Source organism: Suncus etruscus, chromosome 2, assembly GCF_024139225.1.
Source record: "Suncus etruscus isolate mSunEtr1 chromosome 2, mSunEtr1.pri.cur, whole genome shotgun sequence".
In the NCBI taxonomy this organism is placed as follows: domain Eukaryota; kingdom Metazoa; phylum Chordata; class Mammalia; order Eulipotyphla; family Soricidae; genus Suncus; species Suncus etruscus.
The window spans coordinates 49,722,933-49,745,712 of record NC_064849.1 but is presented as its reverse complement, the minus strand read 5'-3'; the positions used below and the strand labels follow the sequence as shown (position 1 = coordinate 49,745,712).

General features: G+C 41.8%; 1 protein-coding gene across 1 annotated transcript; it reads left to right on the top strand.

Annotated features, from left to right (window-relative positions):
- Positions 1-2,563: 2,563 nt before the first annotated feature.
- GEMIN2 (gem nuclear organelle associated protein 2) lies at positions 2,564-22,007 on the top strand. Its single transcript, XM_049766809.1, has 10 exons — positions 2,564-2,713; positions 4,589-4,673; positions 5,846-5,935; positions 6,458-6,517; positions 8,619-8,732; positions 10,426-10,470; positions 12,666-12,734; positions 15,561-15,671; positions 18,327-18,385; positions 21,698-22,007. The coding sequence occupies exons 1-10, from the start codon at positions 2,577-2,579 to the stop codon at positions 21,735-21,737; spliced, it is 810 nt and encodes a 269-aa protein (XP_049622766.1). The 5' UTR covers positions 2,564-2,576; the 3' UTR covers positions 21,738-22,007.
- Positions 22,008-22,780: the final 773 nt, after the last annotated feature.

Below are 22,780 nucleotides of genomic sequence, written 5' to 3'. Positions count from 1 at the left end.
TCAAAACAAAAAAACAGATAGCACAGTGAGTATGGCATTTCCCTTGCATGAGGCCAACCCTGGTTTGATTCCTGGCATCCCATATAGTCCCCGAATCTGCCAGGAGTGATTTCTGAGTGCAGAGCCAAGAGTAACCCATAAGTGCTGCCAGGTGTAGCCCCAAAACAAAGAAAAACAAATTTTCTATATAGGTATAGACATAGACAACATACAAGTGTACTTATATACTTATATATGGGTGTATTTATATGTTTATATATAAACACATACATACTAATGCATATGGCATAAGGTGGGGCCATAGACAAATCAAAGATCAAAGGGTGAATCTCATGCTTTATATAAGGCAACCCTGGGTTCACTCCCCTAAGTACAAAAGAGGGTTGCCCCCAATCTTTAGAGAAAGACCCAGTGTTTGTTGTTCAGCAGTTTGTGCCTTTGAGGTCCTCGGTTCAACCTTGGCATAGCAACAAAAAAAGAACGGAGATTCTGTAGTCAGAAAAAAATCATAGTTATATTATATAGTCTGCCTCTTGACTTGGCAAGTATTTTATTATGCTATAAATGCCTTTGAGAAATATGAGTAGGATTTAAAAATATTTCCCAAGCCTAGAGAGGCAGTACAGCATGCAGGGTGCTTAACTTGTACCCAGTCAACTTTGACACTTCATATGGTCCCCCCAAACTCTCCAGAAACAATACCTGAGCACAGAGCCATGAGTAAGTATGCCAAAGCATTAAAAATATTTAAAAATTAGGGACCAGAGAGATAACATGGAGGTAGGGCATCTGCCTTGTATGCCAAAAGGCCTTATGCATCCCATAAAGTCCTCCCGAACCTGTCAGGACTGATTACTGAGCCTAGAGCCAGGAGTAACCCCTGAGCACTGCTGGGTGTGACCAAAAAAAAATTAAAAATTAAAAAAATTAAAAATTAAAAGGCTGGAGCAATAGCAATAGCACAGCAGGTAGGGTGTTTGTCTTGCACACAGCCGATCCAGGTTCAATCACAGTCATCTCGTATTGTCCCCTGAGCCTGCCAGGCATAATTTCTAAGCACAGAGCCAAGTATAATCCCTGAATGCCGCCAAGTGTAGCCTAAAAACCAAAAATCAATATACAATAAAAATATTAAATAAAATTTCTCTCAAACTTACTTGACCTTGGAACTTTTCAGGAAATATATAAAATAAGTATTGTGAACAGTTTATTACTTTGCCTTTAATCATTAATTACCTTGAACAGTAGTTAATATGTAATAGCCCTGTATTTTCCTTCCTCTTCTGAGTCACCATGTTTCTAAACTTCAGTACTACACAGGTGAAGAACAGCATGTAAAAAAATTGTAATTTCATATGACCATCACCAGATGGAGCATTCAGCTCTACTTATTTTCCTTTCGGTTTGATGTACTGCAGTTTATTTCTCTCTCTAAATAGGATTCTCCTTTATTTGTGCAGATGGAGACTTTATAAGAAACAAGCCAACTACATTCGAGTAATAAGCAAATCCTAAGTTTTTTTTCTTTTATTGTTGATATTAAGTTCAGAGTATTGGGCCCGGAGAGATAGCACAGCGGTGTTTGCCTTGCAAGCAGCCGATCCAGGACCAAAGGTGGTTGGTTCGAATCCCGGTGTCCCATATGGTCCCCCGTGCCTGCCAGGAGCTATTTCTGAGCAGACAGCCAGGAGTAACCCTGAGCACCGCCGGGTGTGGCCCAAAAAAAAAAAAAAAAGTCCAGAGTATTAATTGTATACACATACATATAATATATATGTGTGCATGTATGTACATATATATATATATATATATAAACCTCCATCCTAGACTGCACACACATCCATATTGATATAATATAATCCCAGGATCCCTGTGCACTGCTGGAGATGCCAAAATATCGAGAGGTTGGGGTAGAGGCAGGTAACACCTAGTGATGCTCAAGAGTTATCACCCCTGGTCAGAGTCTGAGGTAGCTGGTGGCCGTGCTAGGGGAATCCTGAGGTGCGGGATGACAGGACTTTCAGCCTCAGGCTGTCAAAGAAAAATTTAAGGGGCCAGAATGGTAATACAGAGAGTAGAGGGCATCCATGGTCCTGCGTATGGCCCCCAGATTCCCGCCAGGCGTGATCCCAGAGAGCAGATCCAAAGTAAGGAAGCCCTGAGAGCCGTAAGTGTGGAGCGAAAAGGATGATGGAAAGAAGGTAAAAAGACTTAAGAATGCCAAATGAAGAAACTGATAAAAAATAAAAATAAATTAAAAAAGAATACCTATTAGAGATGTGCAAAGGTAGCAACAACCCCAGCTCTTTACCCTCGACGTAGAAGCGAGATGAGGAGGTACCGCAGAAACACTAGCGACCCACTTTTTTGCAAAGAACTAAACTGACAGCCTTCATTCACTACAGCGCCCGAACTTGGCCTCTGCAACCAACAGCGAGCGACTTATATCGCGCGCGGCGCAGGCCTCCAGTTGAACCTTGTCGCTTTTCTCGCCTGAGACGCCTATGTGCGCTTGTGCGCCTGCGCGGTGCCCTCTCGGCGCATGCGCCGAGTTGCGACCGACGTTCTCGAAAACTATGGCGTGGGCTCCCGGTGGTTCCGCTGTGGAAGAATTAATGCCCCGGCTCTTGCCCGTGGAGCCCTGCGACTTGACGGACAGTTTCGATCCTTCGGTACCTCCAAGGACGCCTCAGGAATACTTGAGGCGGGTCCAGTGAGTGATTCGGCCCCGTACTGGTTGGTGGTGGACTCTGTCTCCGGATATTGTCCCAGACCCTCCGCTCGACTACAGTGTTTATATTACAGCCCAGCTCTAGTCACAGACTCTGGCCTCTACCCATTCAGGGGGATCTAGATATTTCGTTATTGCTTCCCACTCAGTGGGATCTAGATATTTGATTGTTGCTTCCCACTCAGTGGGATCTAGATATTTGATTATTGCTCCCACTCAGTGGGATCTAGATATTTGATTATTGCTCCCACTCAGTGGGATCTAGATATTTGATTGTTGCTTCCCACTCAGTGGGATCTAGATATTTGATTATTGCTCCCACTCAGTGGGATCTAGATATTTGATTATTGCTTCCCACTCAGTGGGATCTAGATATTTGATTGTTGCTTCCCACTCAGTGGGATCTAGATATTTGATTATTGCTCCCACTCAGTGGGATCTAGATATTTGATTATTGCTCCCACTCAGTGGGATCTAGATATTTGATTATTGCTCCCACTCAGTGGGATCTAGATATTTGATTGTTGCTTCCCACTCAGTGGGATCTAGATATTTGATTATTGCTTCCCACTCAGTGGGATCTAGATATTTGATTATTGCTTCCCACTCAGTGGGATCTAGATATTTGATTATTGCTCCCACTCAGTGGGATCTAGATATTTGATTGTTGCTTCCCACTCAGTGGGATCTAGATATTTGATTATTGCTTCCCACTCAGTGGGATCTAGATATTTGATTGTTGCTTCCCACTCAGTGGGATCTAGATATTTGATTATTGCTCCCACTCAGTGGGATCTAGATATTTGATTATTGCTTCCCACTCAGTGGGATCTAGATATTTGATTGTTGCTTCCCACTCAGTGGGATCTAGATATTTGATTGTTGCTTCCCACTCAGTGGGATCTAGATATTTGATTGTTGCTTCCCACTCAGTGGGATCTAGATATTTGATTATTGCTTCCCACTCAGTGGGATCTAGATATTTGATTATTGCTTCCCACTCAGTGGGATCTAGATATTTGATTATTGCTCCCACTCAGTGGGATCTAGATATTTGATTGTTGCTTCCCACTCAGTGGGATCTAGATATTTGATTATTGCTTCCCACTCAGTGGGATCTAGATATTTGATTATTGCTTCCCACTCAGTGGGATCTAGATATTTGATTGTTGCTTCCCACTCAGTGGGATCTAGATATTTGATTATTGCTCCCACTCAGTGGGATCTAGATATTTGATTATTGCTCCCACTCAGTGGGATCTAGATATTTGATTATTGCTCCCACTCAGTGGGATCTAGATATTTGATTGTTGCTTCCCACTCAGTGGGATCTAGATATTTGATTATTGCTCCCACTCAGTGGGATCTAGATATTTGATTATTGCTTCCCACTCAGTGGGATCTAGATATTTGATTGTTGCTTCCCACTCAGTGGGATCTAGATATTTGATTGTTGCTTCCCACTCAGTGGGATCTAGATATTTGATTGTTGCTTCCCACTCAGTGGGATCTAGATATTTGATTATTGCTCCCACTCAGTGGGATCTAGATATTTGATTGTTGCTTCCCACTCAGTGGGATCTAGATATTTGATTGTTGCTTCCCATGCAGTGGGATCTAGATGTTTGATTATGCTTTCCCTGGGAGAAATTTTAGAAACTTGTTTCTGTTCAACTTGCTTATCCAGGTCAGAATTTGTATTATTTAGGTTGCTTTTAAACCGGATTAATTTCCGAAATCCCGAAAGGCTTATTAGTTCCGGTTTTTTCTTTTTTTCTGATTTCGTCATGAAGGGGGTCGTTTACATGAACAAAAACACAGTAATTGCCCTTTTTTTTTCAACCCCATGTCTTATAGGATCGAAGCAGCGCAGTGCCCAGACGTTGTTGTAGCTCAGATAGATCCGAAGAAGTTGAAAAAGAAGCCAAGTGTGAATATTCCCGTGAGTTTTATTAATACCCACTACCAACTGAAAGACCTATAGGCTCTTTCTGTAGTATTTGATAGTATCATTAGGATGTAGATTAGGTAAATTAAGCACTACTGGTTCCTTTTTTTTTTTTCTCATTAAGAGAATTGGCATTTACTGCCTGTCACCTCCTAAAAAAGATTGTCTAGTAACTCTAGCTTTCCTAGAGGTTTATTCTTGGGGACTTGATCATCACTTCTAATACTCTCAATTGGTCCTTGGTGCTGTTCTTTGTGGGCCACACACATTAGTGCTCGGGGCTTACGCCTGACTGCACGCAGGAATCATTTTTGGTGGGCTTTGGGAATCGTGGTGCTAGGGATTGAACCAGGGTGGCCACATGTAAGGCAAGCGTTACCTGTTGCACAGTCTCTCTGGCCTTCCTAATCTTTTAAAATCCAACAGGTGGGTTGAAGCAATAGTACAGTGGGTAAGGTGCATGCTAGTAGTCTGTCAACGAGGTTTAATCCTTGACCATATGGGAATATGGTCCCTAGCCTGCATGCAGTGATCCCTGAGCTCAGAATCAGTAGTCAGCCATGAGCACCATTCATTCAGGCCCCTAAACCTAAAATAAGTTAATAAACACAAATATGTAAAGTGAAATGTACATCTTTTTTTGTTGTTGTTTTGTTGTTTTTTTTTTGGGGGGGGGGTGGCGGTCACACTCGACACCGCTCAGGGATTACTCCTTGCTCCATGCTCAGAAATCGCTCCTGGCAGGCACGGGGGACCATATGGGATGCCGGGATTCGAACCAATGACCTTCTGCATGAAAGGCAAACGCCTTACCTCCATGCTATCTCTGTGGCCCCAAAATGTACATCTTTTCATCTCAAAAATAAAACGTTATTGGGCCAGAGAGATAGCATGGAGGTAGGATGTTTGCCTTACATGCAGAAGGACGGTGGTTCGAATCCCGGCATCCCATATGGTCCCCTGAGCCTGCCAGGGGTGATTTCTGAGCGTAGAGCCAGGAGTAACCCCTGAGCGCTGCCAGGTGTGACCCAAAACCCAAAATAAATAAATAAAATAAAACTTTCTTATGTAGTTTTATTTATTCTCCATGTGGTTCTGATTTATTTTATGTAGGCATAGGGTTTTGTTTATAATAGTAACAGTGATTTAAATGAGCTGATTTGTAGCTTTCTGGATGCCAGCCTGCTCCTGAAGGATACTCCCCTACACTTCAATGGCAGCAGTTACAAGTGGCACAGTTTTCAATTGTTCGACAGGTAATTGTACTTTAACCATTTAACCAAATTAAGGTTCTCCTTCCCATACTTATTGAAGAAAGTTATTCCCATTTAAGGCCACAGTTGATAAAATAAGATTTGTGACTATGCGGGGCTGAAGAGATAGCACAGCGGTAAGACGTTTGCCTTGCATGCAGAAGGTTGCTGTTTCGAATCCCAGCATCCCATATGGTCCCCTGAACCTGCCGGTGGCAATTTCTGAGCGTAGAGCCAGGAATAACCCCTGAGCATTGCCGGATGTGACCCAAAAACCAAAAAATAAAAAAAAAGAAGAAGATTTGTGACTATGAAATATAAATAATGTGTCCAAATTAAAAATAATTTGGGTAGCTGGAGAGATAAAGATTAAAGCAATAACAAAAAAGAATTGTGAGTCCATTAGTTATAATTTTAATCATTAGAATACATTTTCTAAGTTTTAGTACTATTGCAGTATGTAGTAACATGTAGGGTGATTTGTTTTTTCTTACGCATTTGCTGAAGATAACTTCTTTTCTTTAGAGTGTGAATAGACACAGAAGTCACTGGAAATCACAACAATTGGATAGTAATGTGACCATGGTATGTGAGATTTTCTTTTTAAAGTACACAGCATATACTTCTTGAGTCCATATTTGCTTCTAGTTTTTAAAAATTCACTTAGTCTGTATTTTTTAATATGACTATCTCCCATTGATCATGATAATTCCATTGTATTCGCCTGAAAGTAGTATAATAAAGTTGTTATTTTATCACAATTTTATTGTATTTGGTAGGAAGAATGGGCCATACCTGACTGTGATTAGAACTTACTGTTGACCTCTGCTCAGGGTTCACTACTGGAAGTGGTGGGAGATCATATATATTGCCAGGAATTGATCAGGGTTGACCACTTTTAATCTGTATCATCTGAGAGACTGGATAGATAGATCATTGTTGTGGCTCCCAAGTTTTGGGAGTTTTGTTTGGGGCCCACTCAAAGCCATGCTTAGGGCTTGCTCCTGGCTCTGCTCAGGGATCAGTCTTGGTGGGGATAGGAGGAACCATATGTGGTATCAGGAACTATACCCAGGTAGCCACATGCAAAGCAAGTGTCTTACCCACTTTACTACGTCTCCAGCCTCCCTCCCAACTATTTTTTTGGGGCCATAACCTTTGGCGACGCTCAGGGGTTACACCTGGCTCTGCGCTCAGAAATTGATCCTGGTAGGCTGGGGGACCTTATAGATGCCAGGAATCAGACCCAGTTCCATCTTGGGCTGGCCAAGTACAAGGCAAATGCCCTACCACCATGCTATCTCTCCAACCCTCCCTCCCAGCCTTTTAAGGATTATTTTAGACATTTGATTATTTGAAAAATAAAGGCATATTTTAGCATTTACAAAAAGCCTGAAAAAGGCTTATAGAAGGTGGTATTTTTATTTTTTGTTCCGTATATTTTGTTCCATACCCTTTGATGCTCAAAGAGTACTCCTGGCTCATTACTTGGGCTTCAATCCTGGCAGTGCTCAGATAACCAAGTAGTGTGGAGAATGAAACCCGGGGCTAAAAAGCATGTGCTCTTTCTAGGCTTTGATAAGCCATCTCATGAACCTCATGATTAAATAGAGATTTATTGAATTTTCCTGAAGAAATACTGGTGCCAATATCAGTGATATTCTTGCGGAGTTTGCATGAGATGAAAAAATAATATTTCTTAGTTTCATCAGTTTAGTTATAAATATATATTTATTATAAATATATAAGCATATATTTATAACTAAACTAATAAAACTAAAATAGATAGATAGATAGTAGGGGGATTGAAGTCAGATCTTATGCATTCAAAATAAGTGTTTTGCTGCTCGGCACACCCCCAATCACTGTTTCAGTATAATTTGAATTTTTTCATGGATAAATTATATCTGAACTACTGAATAAAAGGGAAAGTTAGGAAGCTAAACACTCTGTTGTAAGGCATATACTTTTGTTCTGTGCTTAGGTCACACCCAAAGATGCTTAAGGCTCCACAGTGTAGTTATACTTGGTAGTTCTTAGGAGGCCATGTCGCCCCAGAGATGTAGTCTAGGCTTCCTACAGACAGTGTATGTGTTAAGACCATTGAGCTATCTCTTTGTTTTTGTTTTTTGTTTTTTGAGCTTTCTCTTTGACTTGCACGCTCATACTTTAAACTTTTTGTTGGGGAGAGGCATTGGAACTTATCTAGTAGTCTAACTTGGGAATGTACCTGGCCTATACTCCAGAGCTCAGGCTTCAGGAGACCATTTGTGGTGCTAGGTATCAAACGAGGGTTGGCTGCATGCTAGGCAAGTACCCTAACCCCTATAATAACCCTCCCACTCCAAGTTCTATATTTTTTATTAAAGTGTGCATAGAAATAAGGGTCGGAGAGATAGCATGGAGGTAAGGCATTTGCCTTCCATGCCGAAGGACGGTAGTTCGAATCCCAGCATCCCATATGGTCCCCAGGAGCGAATTCTGAGTGTAGAGCCAGGAGTAACCCCTTAGTGCTGCTGGGTCTCTCTCTCTCTCTCTCTCTCTCTCTCTCTCTCTCTCTCTCTCTCTCTCTCTCTCTCTCTCTCTCTCTCTCTCTCTATCTCTCTCTCTCTCTCTCTCTCACACACACACACACACACACACACACACACACACAGAAATAATTTCCCTTTTTTTTTTCTTTTAGCCAAAATCTGAAGATGAAGAAGGCTGGAAAAAATTTTGTTTAGGAGAAAGGTTATTTGTTAAAGGGGCTGTTGAGCCAGTTACAAATGAAAGTCCTGGAATCGACTATGTACAAGTACGTAATATGTATAGAAAAAAAATAAAAATTATTCTGATTCTGATTCATCAGTAAAAATATTAAAAAGAAAACTATGGTATAAAGTCTATAAAATCAGACAGAGTATGTGAATGAGACAGTGTTTGACCTACAAATCCTAAATTATTTTCAATCTCTCTCTTTACCAAAAATATTTGTCATCTCCTGGCTTAGGTTATTGTCTCTGACTTAAAATATTGGCAGCCATGGGGCCAGAACAGTAACACAGCAGGTAAGGTGTTTGCCTTGCACATGGATGACACCAGTTCGATCCCCAGTATCCCATATGGTCTCTCAAGACTGCCAGGAGTGAGTTCTGAGCATAGAACCAAGAGTAAACCCTGGGTGCTACTGGGTTTGGCCCCAAAACCAATATATATAGGGTACTTGCATTGCATGTGGCTGACCCAGGTTCAATCTCTAGCATCCTGTATGTAATCCCGTAGCAATGCTGGGTGTGGCCTAAAAGAGACAAACAAAAATCATAATCAAGGCATGTAACATTCAATGCCAATGAAGTTTTTTTTTTTTTTAAGGGTCAGAGGAGGAACATCCTCAACATTGCTTTGGAACAGAGGGGTCACGCCCCACGCCCAGTGATACTCAAGTGCTTGTACTAAATATACAGTGCTAGGGTCCACATTCAGAGATGTTGAGTTAGGCAAGATCTGCCCCCATTTGCTATCTAATGCAAGGGATCAAACTCAGAGCCTAATGGATGAACATATATTTCTTTCCATTGGCACATGTCCCCAGTCCTCTAAAAGTAGACTTCTAATCAATTTGATTATAATTCACAGAACAAAAGGAAAAGGAAAAAAAAAAAAAAACATTTGGTTCAGGTGCTCTTTCTGAAAGCATTAGCTTTAGCTGAATATTTTGAAAGAGATGAACCACTTATTACTGATATCCATATTCTATTTGTTTTATTTTTTTGCTTTGGGGCCACATTCAGCAGTACTCAGGGCTTACTTCTGGCTTTGTGCTCAGAAATCACTCCTGGCAGGTTTGGGGGACTATATGGGATGCCAGGAATTAATCCCGGGTCCATCCCGGGTCAGCCAAACAAACGTCCTATTGCTATGCTATCACTCCAGCCCTTATCAGTATCATTTTTGGAATTGACACTTTTTTTAGGGATGAACTTTGGGGCCACACTTAGAGGTGCTTAGGAGCACTGTGCTCAGGGTTATTCCTGGTGATGCTTCATAAACATACAGTGTCAGAGATCAAATTAGAATTGGCCTCATACAAGAATTCAATCCATAAACTATCTCTCCAAACTTAAATATTATACTTTTAACATTTTCTATAACTAAAATTATTGGGGGGGGGCATACTGTCAGTGTTCGGGGATTAATCCTGGCTCTGCACTCAGGAATTATTTTTGGCATTACTTGGGGAACTAGATGGGATGGTGGGGATTAAACCAAGTCAAACATGTGCAAAGCAAGCAACCTACCTGCTATATTCTGCCCATAAAATTATTTTTAAATGGGCACATTTAAAATAATATTAATAAATAATAAATAATAAAGACATTATTTTGTTGGTGATTATAAGATTCATTTTCTTTAATCCATTCTTTATGTGATGAAGACTCATCAATTTGAAAAAATGAAGCCCCCTATGTAAAATTGTTTTGCAAATTACAGTTTCATTTTTCTTTCAGATTGGTTTTCCTCCATTGCTTAGTATTGTTAGCAGGATGAATCAGGTAAAAAAAAATCTAATATAAGAATATATTTTTTAATTTAAGCATTAGTTACAAGGTTGTTCTTACTACAAGATTTTTCCCCCACAGGTAATATACACATTCTTTTTGTATGTAATGTATGTGAAAATATTTGAGTAGTTAGTGAATGTTTATGGTATGCATAACTAATAAGTTTTTTTTACATTCTTTTTTGTTTTGGAGGGGTTTTTGTTGTTGTTGTAGAGGAAACTTTATTTCTTTTCTTTTTAATAATTTTTATTGTGACCAAAAGTAAATATATCTTTCACAGTTCTTTTTTGTTATTGTTATTGTTTTGTTTCTATTTTGAGTTACACCAGACATGCTCTGGGGTTACTCCTGGCTCTGTGATCAGGAATCATTCCTGGCAGTGCTCAGGGACCATACAGGATCAGGATGCCAGAGATCAAACCCGGGTTTGTGCATATAGGCAAATGCCCTACCTTCTGTGCTCTCTCTCCAGCCCCAGTTCTTTAACATTGTTATTTAATCTTGACTGCTACCCTTTATGGGATTTTAATAAGTGAGGAAAGCAAAGCAACTGGAGTGTAAGTAATTTACAGGTCTTTTTTTTTTTCTCCCAGCAAGTTTTAATGGCAATACTGGGATTAAATCCTAGGTCAATTTAATTTCAAAGCTCCTGTTCTCACTTATTGTGCCAAACATTTAATTGTATCAGTTACAAGTCTTCAATTCTGAGGTTTGAACTAAATAACTGAGGTTAGATTGCTATTTTATTTCCAGATGTCATACATATCCCATAAGAATGAAATACATCATTTTTTGGAGCAAAGAAAAAAATACTAACTTTGGTTCTTTCATCTTTTAGGACCCTTTTTTGGGGGGGTTGTGGATTTTGGTTTTTGGGCCATACCCAGTGGCACTCGGGTTACTCCTGACTCTGCACTCAGAAATCACTCCTGGCAGGCTCAGGACCAGGAATTGAACCCAGGACTTCCCTGGGCTGGCCAAATGCATGGCAAATGCCCTACTGCTGTGCTATTACTCTGTTTTTCTTTGGGGGGTGGGGTTTCACACCAGCTGCACTCAGGGCATATTCCTGGCTCTTTGCTCAGAAATTGGTCCTGGCAGGCTCGGGGGACCATATGGGATGCCGGGATTCGAACCATCATCCTTCTGCATGCAGGGCAAATGCCTTACCTCCATGCTACCTCTCCGGCCCCTGTGCTATTACTCTGGCATCCAATAGTGACCCTCTTATATATTTAAAAGAACAAATACAATCTTTTGATTATTTTGCCTACTATTCGATATCCTTGGTAGATAACAGTTTTACAGGTCATATATTGACAGTTCTAATTACTTGGCCATGTACATTTAGATACTAGCAGTCATTTTATATTCAAATCAGTGATTTTTATAAGTGTTCAATTACATTTGAATAAGCTAGGTAAAAAAATGAATAAGTGAGGTAATAAAGTCAACAATTTGTTAAGCTCTATATAGCTTCAAACATTTCTCTAGCTAGTTTACTCTTTAGATTTGTGCTTTCATTTAATTAAAATGTCTTTATGATATATATGCAGACTTCTTTTAAGACCTTTTGTTGGGCCCGGAGAGATAGCACAGCGGCGTTTGCCTTGCAAGCAGCCGATCCAGGACCAAAGGTGGTTGGTTTGAATCCCAGTGTCCCGTATGGTCCCCTGTGCCTGCCAGGAGCTATTTCTGAGCAGACAGTCAGGAGTCACCCCTGAGCACCGCTGGGTGAGGCCCAAAAAAAAAAAAAAAAAGAGCTTTTGTTGGTTTTGTTTTGGGGTCACACCTGACAGTGCTCAGAGAACCATATAGGATACTGGGAATCAAAACGAGGTTGGCTACATGCAAGGCATATACCTTACCTTCTGTACTATCTCTCCAATTCACTTAAGGGATTTTTAAAGTAGTTATAAACTTAATTAGTAGATACAAACTAAATTTTAGGATTTAACCCAGAGTATTAATACCTCATTGATTAATCTTGTGTATAAGGCTAGTCTTAATAGCCTTATACAAATTATTAGAGTAATTTTTCTATGGAAGACCATTTTAAAGATCAGAGATGGTTTCTAATTAAACTTAATTGAAATTTAGCGTTGAACTTTTTAGTATGTTTTATTATCAATCTTAAAATTCTACTCCCTACTCTCTTTGTGTGACTTTTTTTTTTTTTTTTTTAGGCAACAGTAACTAGTGTTTTGGAATATCTGAGTAATTGGTTTGGAGAAAGAGAATTTACTCCAGAATTGGTAATATTGCATTTTTAACTTTTCATTATATTTTAATATATGCTTATATGTGAAAGATCATTCTATTTATAGAGATATGCTTTCTATATATTTATAAGTGTAATGCAAGTTATACTATTCGTAGTGAGAATACTTAAATTAGGATATTAATCATCATGTTTTTCTTTTTTTTTTGGTTTTTTTGGGCCACACTCAGCGGTGCTCAAGAGTGACTCCTGGCTGTCTGCTCAGAAATAGCTCCTGGCAGGCACGGGGGACCATATGGGACACTGGGATTCGAACCAACCACTTTTGGTCCTGGATCGGCTGCTTGCAAGGCAAACGCCACTGTGCTATCTCTCTGGGCCCATGTTTTTCTTAATAATTCTTTTTTTTACGGAAGTCTTGCTCTGGAAAAAAATTGGCTTAGTTATAGAGTTGTTTATTTTCCTGAGATAAACTTCTTTTTTTTTAATTATCTTTATTTAAACACCGTGATTACAAATATGATTGTAGTTGTATAACAGTCATGTAAAGAATACCCCCCTTCACCAGTGCAACATTCCCACCACCAATTTCCAAGATCTCCCTCCTCCCCACCCCACCCACACCTGTACTCAAGACAGGCTTTCTATTTCCCTCATTCATTCACATTTTTATGATAGTTTTCAGTGTAGTTATTTCTCTAACTGCACTCATCACTCTATGTGGTGAGCTTCATGTCATGAGCTGCACATACATGGGAAGATGGGGGGAAATAAGGGTTGGGACTGAAGCAGTAAAAGATTGGAAATGAGCTTTGTAAGGGCAGTATCAAGGTCACAATACAAGGTGGATATTATGCATATATAAACTATATGCATACAATACTATCAATAGGAGACCGAGGAAAAAAAATTTCCAATGACTGTCCCAACATAAATCAGTGCTAGAATGACCCGCCCTCCTTCCAAAGCGCATTCTCATAACTGTAGGGAGAGGTACGGGGAAAGCCTGATGACCCCTATAGACCCCACCTGGACTGGCGCCCAGGGAAGGCCTGGAGTCTAGGGGAAAAAGAGAGGGACTTTGGGGGCCGGGCGGTGGCGCTGGAGGTAAGGTGCCTGCCTTGCCTGCGCTAGCCTAGGACGGACCGTGGTTCGATCCCCCGGCGTCCCATATGGTCCCCTAAGAAGCCAGGAGCAACTTCTGAGCGCATAGCCAGGAGTAACCCCTGAGCGTCACAGGGTGTGGCCCAAAAAAAAAAAAAAAAAAAGAGAGGGACGCAAAGGGGGCCTGCCAAGCATCCCAGCTTTCCCCAGGCTAGGAAGAAGGCCTCTGGCATGGGGACTCCCAAACCCCATACCTGAGAAGAGCTGGCCTTCAAAATTAAAGGGGAAACAGGAAGCCAGATATCTGCCTGCCTTCCTCCCCATGCACCTCCCCCCTGGAGTACGGAAGGAGGAGGGAAGCCTGAGGACCCATAAGAATCCACCTGAGGGCCAGGCGGTGGCGCTGGAGGTAAAGGTGCCTGCCTTGCCTGCGCTAGCCTAGGACAGACCGAGGTTCAATCCCCGGCGTCCCATATGGTCCCCCAAGTAGCCAGGAGCAACTTCTGAGCGCATAACCAGGAGTAACCCCTGAGCGTCACAGGGTGTGGCCCAAAAACCAAAAAAAAAAAAAAAAAGAATCCACCTGAACCCACTTCTGGCCATCTGAGCTGGCACTCAGGGAAGGCCTGGAATTAGGGGAAAAGACAAGGACGACTGGGGCCTGCCAAGTCTCCCAGCACTCCCCAGGCTAGGGAGAGGGCCTCCTGTTTGGGGCCTCCCCAAACCCCATACCTGGCAAGAGCTGGCCTCCAGATTCAAAGAGAAAACCAGAAGCCAGATATCTGCCCAACCTAGTCCCCATGAGATAAACTTCTTATCTTATCTCATAATAATAAACAGATTTTGCATCCAGTCTTGTAGATACATTTTTGTTTTTGGGTCACACCCAGCAGCGCTCAGGGGTCACTTGTGGCTTCACGCTCAGAAATTGCTCCTGGCAGGCTCGGGGGACCATATGGGATGCTAGGATTCAAACCATCGACCATCTGCACGCAAGACAAATGCCTTACCTCCATGCTATCTCTCCGGCCCCAAAGATACATTTTTGAGCAGCCCTGACTCGAAAGGAGTTTGAAATATACTTTCCAAAATGGCCTCAAGGGGCAAGCCAGGGTCAGCCAAGTACAAGGCAAGCACCCTACCCATTGTACTATCGCTCCAGCTCCTGATTTACTAAAATTTAACCTAATTAATCTTGATATTAGTTTAAGTAATCTTGTTTTTGGGGGGCTTTGGGGGGTTTTTTTGGTTGTGTTTTGGTTTTGGTTTTGGTTTTGGTTTTGGGGCCACACCCGGCAGTGCTCGGGGATTAATCCTGGCTATCTACTCAGAAATAGCTCCTGGCAGGCACAGGGGACCATATGGGACGCCAGGATTCAAACCAACCACCTTAGATGCTGGGTCGGCTACTTGCAAGGCAAGCGCCACTGTACTATCTCCGGCCCCTAGTTTAAGTAATCTTAATCTTAATCTCAAATTAGTATTGTTCAAAAGGCTATCCAAGCAGCAGTCTATCAGAAGTCTATTAGTGAGAGTATCATTGGTTAAAGTATGAACTAAAACCTAAAGTATCGTAAGAAGCTTGCTTATCATAAACCAGTAAAAAAAAAATATCATCTGGTTATCTAGACAATGATCAGTAAAGTTACATGTTTTATGAATTGGTTCATAAAAAATACAACATTTGGTATTTTAAAAATAAGTTGAATTTATGACATAATATTTGCTATTTATTACTTTTAAAAATTCTGTTTAGGGAAGGTGGTTTTATGCTCTATTGGCTTGTCTCGAAAAACCTTTATTGCCTGAGGCTCATTCACTAATAAGGCAGCTTGCAAGAAGGTGCTCCGAAGTCAGACTCTTGGTGGTGAGTTGCAATTTAATAATTTTTGTTTGGTTGGTTGGGTTTTTTGTTGTTGTTGTTGTTTTGTTTTGGGGCTACATCGGCAGTGCTCAGGTTATTCCTGGTTCTGTGCTCAGAAATCACTCCTGGCAGGCTTGCGGGACCATATGGAATGGCAGGTATCTAAGCCAACTCAGCCACTTGCAAGGCAAATGCTACCCGCTATGCTTTGACTCCACCCTTCCATAAATAAATAAACATAAAATTTGAGAATACATATATACAAAAATGAACATGCCTTGTATATGCAAACCCTTAGATTTGATTTCTCGTACTACGTACAGAAGTATGATCTTAGATGTTTCTCAAAAGATCACTATACGATTTTCCTTTGAAGTTTCCTATTGCAGAACTTATTTAAAAAATATTGAGGGGCCGGGCAGTGGCGCTAAAGGTAAGGTGCCTGCCTTGCCTGCGCTAGCCTTGGACGGACCACGGTTCGATCCCCCGGTGTCCCATATGGTCCCCCAAGCCAGGAGCAACTTCTGAGCACATAGCCAGGAGTAACCCCTGAGCATTACTGGGTGTGGCCCAAAAACCAAAAAAAAAAAAAAAAAAAGAATTAGAATTGTTGAGCCCGGAAAGATAGCACAGTGGCGGAAAGATAGCACAGTGGCGTTTGCCTTGCAAGCAGCCGATCCAGGACCTAAGGTGGTTGGTTCCAATCCCGGTGTCCCATACGGTCCCCCGAGCCTGCCAGGAGCTATTTCTGAGCAGACAGCCAGGAGTAACCCCTGAGCACCGCCGGGTGTGACCCAAAAACCAAAAAAAAAAAAAAAAAAAAAATATTGAAGGAGGGCCCAGAGAGATAGCACAGCGGCGTTTGCCTTGCAAGCAGCTGATCCAGGACCAAAAAAGTGGTTGGTTCGAATCCCGGTGTCCCATATGGTCCCCCGTGCCTGCCAGGAGCTATTTCTGAGCAGGCAGCCAGGAGTAACCCCTGAGCATCGCCAGGTGTGGCCCAAAAACCAAAATATATATATATTGAAGGAAGAGTGGAAATGGTCTAAAGCAGGGGTCTCAAACTCAATTTACCTGGGGGCCGCAGGAGGCAAAGTCGGGGTGAGGCAGGGCTGCATAAGGGATTTTGCTTACCGAATATTCGCAATAAAAAATTGCATTAGTAAGAAAAAAAATCGCATTAAACATTTGCATACCCCAAACGGAACTGCTTGAGGTATGCGAATGTTTTTTTTTTGTTTGTTTGTTTTTGGGCCACACCCTGTGACGCTCAGGGGTTACTCCTGGCTATGCACTCAGAAGTTGCTCCTGGCTTCTTGGGGGACCATATGGGACGCCGGGGGATCGAACTGCGGTCCGTCCTAGGCTAGCGCAGGCAAGGCACCTTACCTCCAGCGCCACCGCCCGGCCCCAGGTATGCGAATGTTTAATGCGATTTTTTTCTTACTAATGTGATTTTTATTGTGATTATTCGGTAAGCGAATACTGCGATATTTGAAGGCCCGCCGCGAGCCACAAATGTTGTACAGAGGGCCGCAAACGGCCCGCAGGCCGCTAGTTTGAGACCCCTGGTCTAAAGGGTAAGACACCTGTCTTGTATGCAGTGGACCCAAACAGACCGAAGTTCAAATCCCCACATTCCCGATGGTCCCCCGAGCCTGCCAGAGCCACTTCTTAGTACAGAACCAGGAGGAGCTCCTGAGCAGCACCTGGTGTGACCCCTAAACAAACAGCTCTTCCTTCTTCCAGTTGAACACTTCCCCACCTCACCATAGTCATTGTCCCTCCCTGGCCTGTCTCCCAGTCCCCTCAAGTGGCATATTTTGTACTAGTAGGGCATTTGCCTTGCAAGTTGCTAACACGGGACAGATCTGAGTTTGATCTTCAGCATCCCATGTGGTCCCCTGAGTCTGCCAAGAGTGATTTCTGAGCATAGAGCCGGGAGCAACCCCGAACACTGCTGGGTGTGGCCCAAAAACAAAAGAAAAACGTAAAACAACTGGGAGGAGGAAGTGGTGCTGAAAGATGGTAAAGTATTGTGTATGAAATCTTATCAGCAACAATATTGTAAAACAGTGCAAAAACTTATTTTTAAAAAAGTCCCTCCTAAGGGCCAGAGAGATAGCATAGCAGTAGGATGTTTGCCATGCAAGCAGTTGATCCAGTACAGTGGTTCAAATCCCGGCATCCCATATGGTCCCTGTGCCTGCCAAGAGTGACTTTTTTTTTTTTTGATGGGGGTGGGTCATACCCGGCATCACTCGGGTTATTCCTGGCTCTTCTATGCTCAGAAATCGCTCCTGACAGGCTCTGGGGACCATATGGGATGCCAGGATTCGAACCACTGTCCTTTGCATGCAAGGCAAACACTTCACCTCCTTGCTGTCTCTCTGGCCCCAAGAGTGACTTCTAAGCACAGAGCCAGGAGTAACCCCTGAGCTTCGCTGGGTGTGACCAAAGAAAAACATCCCACCTACAGGCAGACTGGTAGATTAGAGGCAAAGGCAGGAAGAGGAGGTATTGGTGGAGGAAAGTGGACGTTGGTGAAGAGATTGGTGTTGAAACTTTGTATGCCTGAAACCCAATTATAAATAACTTTGTAATTTCACAGTGACTAATAAAAAAAAGTAAAGTAAATTAAGTTGCTTTTTCTTTTAGGACAGCAAAGATGATGAAAGGGTCCCTGCTTTAAATTTACTGATCTGCTTAGTTAGCAGGTAAGAAGTAATCTGTAGTTTCTTCCTTATAAGATTCGTTAGGGGGCCGGAGAGGTGGTGCTAAAGGTAAGGTGTCTGCCTTGCAAGTGCTAGCCAAGGAAGGACCGTGGTTCGATCCCCCGGTGTCCCATATGGTCCCCCCAAGCCAGGGGCAATTTCTGAGCGCTTAGCCAGGAGTAACCTCTGAGCACCAAACAGGTGTGGCCCCCCCCCCAAAAAAAAAATCTGGGGCCGGAGAGATAGCATGGAGGTAAGGCATTTACCTTTCATGCAGATGGTCATCAGTTCGAATCCCAGCATCCCATATGGTCCCCCGTGCCTGCCAGGAACAATTTCTGAGCACAGAGCCAGGAAAACCCCTGAGCAATGCTGGGTGTGACCCAAAAACCACAAAAAAAATAAATAAATAAAATAAAAGAGTTGTTAGCAGGCATGGAGAATATCGTTCTCGTTATAATAGAGGAAATTGGGAAATATAGCACAGCTCTTTTTCCTGTCTTTATAAGTAATTCTGTAATAAAGCTCCTTAGACATAATTATTATATTGTTTTTTATTTCTGTGTTCTGTAAGTCAAAGGTTGTGCACTTTTGATATTCATTGTCAGTTTGCCTTCCAGAAAATTTATGCCATTCTGTTTTCTCCTCAAATATTATGAGAGTGCCCATCTCCCAGTCCATTGGCCTTCTACCACTAGTGGGTCCACGGACAGGTGCCAGTCCACAGATGTAAAAATGTTTGAAGAATGCTGTCTTACTTAACATTAAACATTTGCAGCTGATAAAAAGTATTTTTATTCTGTTTTAGTGTCCCAGACACTTCAATTATCTTACAAATTTTTTAACTTACTACAGATACTTTACGTGTAAATATAAAAGAATAATACTCCTAGCAATCCATCATTCACCTCCAAAAATTATTAGCCCTTCACCAGTATGTTTCATTTATTTCATTTGTCATCATTTTAATATATATTGGGTTTTGAGGTGGGACATGTTTGGGGGGCTTACTTAATTGTACTCTAGGGTTTCTCCCACAATGCTTATGAAAACCTTGTAATAGGGCTTGAAACCAGGATTCAAAATCTGCAAAGCATGCACTGCAGACTTTAAGTTCTCTCTGATCCCTATATATTAAGTTTGGGGACACACCTAGAGGTGCTCAGATGTTATTCCTGGCAGGCTCAGGGGACCTTATGGGATGCCGGGGATCATTCCCAAGTCGACCATAGACAAAGCAAGTGCCCTGCCCTCTGTGCTATCATTCTTACCTGGAAATATATTTTAAACAAATCTCAGACATGTCGTTTTTCCTCTTTTAGAAGCTGTCTGATAAGGACTTTTTAAAAATACGAGAGTAGAAGGGCTAGAGAGATAGTAAAGGTAGGGCACTGAGTCTTGCATGCAGAATTCCCAAATTTTATTCCCAGCTCCCCATCTGGTCCCTCGAACCCTGACAGGAATGATCCTGAGTGATACAAGCCCTAAACACTGTTCGGTTTAGCACAAAAAAATTTTTAATTATGGTTTCTAAAATTAACATAATAATTATTGTTTTTATCCTGTAGTATGTACATAAGAGTTTCCAAATAAATCTGTGTTGGATCAGAGCAATAATACAGCAGACAGGGCATTTGCCTTGGATACTGATGATCCCCAGCACACCTCATACTGTCCTTGGATCAGACTAGGCATGATCCCTGAGCACAAAGCAGGAGTAATCCCTGAACTCTGCTGGGTTTAACCCCCCCAATCCCAAAAGAAAATCAGTGTTAGAATAAAAACAGTTGATGCCAGGGATTACTCCTGGCTCTGTGCTCAGAAATAGCTCCTGGCTCGGAAGACCATATGGGATGCTGGGGATCAACCCTAGGTTCGTCCTGGATCAGACACGTGCAAGGCAAATGCTTTACCGCTGTGCTATCCCTCCAGCCCTATGGTTTATGCTGTTTAATATAAAATTTGGTAGAATTTGATTAGTAATTTTTGTTTGGTTTTAGGCTCTGGCAGTGTTCAGGGAACTAGGCAGTACTGGGAATTGAACCTGGTATTCCTGCATACCAAGCATGTGCTCCAACTCTTTTCATGTTTTTTGGCTTTTTGGTTTTTTGTTTTGGGGTTACACCCAGCAGTGCTCCGGGTTACTCCTGGCTCTGCACTCAGAAATTGGTCCTGGCAGGCTCAGGGGACCATATGGGATGCCAGGATTTGAACCACCATTCGTCCTGGATGCCTAGTACGAGGCATCCACCCTGCCGCTGTGCTCTCTCTCCAGCCCCGTGCTTTTTTGTTGGTTTTTTTTTGTTGTTGTTGGTTTTTTTTGTTTGGTTTGGTTTTTGGTTTTTGGGCCACACCATTTGACACTCAGGGGTTACTCCTGGCTAAGCGCTCAGAAATCGCTCCTGGCTTGGGGGGACCATATGGGACGCCGGGGGATGGAACCTCAGTCTTTCCTACGCTAGCGCTTGCAAGGTAGACACCTTACCTCTAGCGCCACCTTCTGGCCCCGCTTTTTTGTTTTTTTTGTTTTTTTGGTTTTTTTTTTTTTGGTTTTTGGGCCACACCCGTTTGACACTCAGGGGTTACTCCAGAAATCGCCCCTGGCTTGGGGGGACCATATGGGACGCCGGGGGATCGAACCACGGTCCATTCCTTGGCTAGCGCTTGTAAGGCAGACACCTTACCTCTAGCGCCACCTTCCCGGCCCCGCTTTTTTGTTTTTTAATGACAAAATTTTTATTGCTTCAAAGTTAAGACTATACTTCAGGATATATTTGGCATATTTTAGAGTTTATATTTACTTTTATCAAACTTTCAGCTTTCTGTAATAATTTGTTATTAATTTTTGGTTTGTTCTTCCAGTTATCTTTTAAAAGTATAAATATATATATATATATATATATTTGCTCACAAAAGTTATTGTAAAACATTGTTCTGCTTGTTTTGTTTTATCTTGGAAATTCCACTGTTGCAGTATTGTTATTTACTTCATTCTTATCTTATCATTTAAAAGCTTCATGATTTTCTACAGTATACATGTATTATACGTGATTAAACTCTTTTAACGATGACATTTTAGGTTGTTCAAAGTTTTTTAATTTGGGCCACATCCAAAGCTTGCTCAGGAATCACTCCTGGCATGTTGCTTATTATGTGGTGCCAAGGATTGAAGCTGGTTCAGACCATATAAGTTTTATTCTTTGTGCTCTCTCTTTGGTTTTGTCATCTTTCAGTATTACAAAGTAGTTACTAAGTAGTGTTGCAATTAATTTTTTAATTAATATTGTAAGCATATATTAAATTCTTTTTTATTAGATATTTTGATCAACGTGATTTAGCTGATGAGCCTTCTTGATGTAGCTGATCTTGGAGACAAAAGACAGTTGTATTGAAAGCAGTTTAAGGGAGCAGTGCAGTGCGAATTGAGCACAAATTGCCTTACATCATCAATACTACAACGTGAAGGTTACTCATCTCTGCCTGTGCGACTCAAGAAAATATCCAGAAGACGGACTGACTTATTGACTTGAATATTTGAAGTCTTTGCTGAATTCCAGTTTTCGATGAATAGTTTAAAAAGATATTTTGTTATTAAGTATGTAATTAAACATGAATTTAAAACAAATAGAGCACCATAGGTTCTGTCGATTCATCGCCTACCTAACTACCTAACTCAGTTGCTCTACCACTTATGGTGGCAAAGGTCTCCTCAGGTGGGACAGAAGCAGGCAATGAAGTGGAAAGAGTTGAAGACTCTGGGCAGCGTCCCAGATGTCAATGTCTACCATCTTTCCTCTGCCTTTTGCAAGGACCTCGAACCCCTAACCTACAGCAACTTATTGAGGAGACCCCAGCAGCCTAAAACAGAAGGTGAAGATGGAGAAGATTGAGGATCCAATACCAGCTGAAGACCAGCTGAGAAGTTGCTTTCAGAATTTCCTGCACCTGGGTTACCTCCAAAAAATTAACTTTTCTTGTAGGCTGATCTCTTGACCCTGTTTTTATTTATAGGTCACTATATTGCTGGTTAAATGTGTATTCTATCTGTATTAGATTTTAGAGCTAGTGTTTTGTCCTATGCCCCACTACAAACAAAATTTTGTATCCAACTTTAGTGGTTTAATATTAGTTTTCATAGTTCTGGGGAAATCATAATGTTGGATTATTTTTTAAACTTTTTTAATTTTTGATTTTTTGGGGCCACACCCATTGACGCTCAGTGGTTACCTTCCTTTCATTCCATTCTTCCTTCCCTATATCCTACCCTCCTTCCCCCCTAACTTCCTTTCCTTCTTCCATCCTTTCCTCCTTTATTTCTTTCTTGTTTCTTTTCCTTCCTTTCTTCCCTTTTCTTTCCTTCCTTCCTTCCTTCTCTCCTCCCTCCCATCATCTCTCCCC

Excerpts from the sequence above, each read along its gene's own strand:
- GEMIN2 (XM_049766809.1), top strand. The coding sequence starts at position 2,577 with ATGGCGTGGGCTCCCGGTGGTTCCGCTGTGGAAGAATTAATGCCCCGG. Across the intron at positions 15,672-18,326 it reads CCGAAGTCAGACTCTTGGTG|GACAGCAAAGATGATGAAAG; the intron begins GTGAGTTGCAAT and ends TTTTTCTTTTAG. Across the intron at positions 18,386-21,697 it reads CTGATCTGCTTAGTTAGCAG|ATATTTTGATCAACGTGATT; the intron begins GTAAGAAGTAAT and ends CTTTTTTATTAG.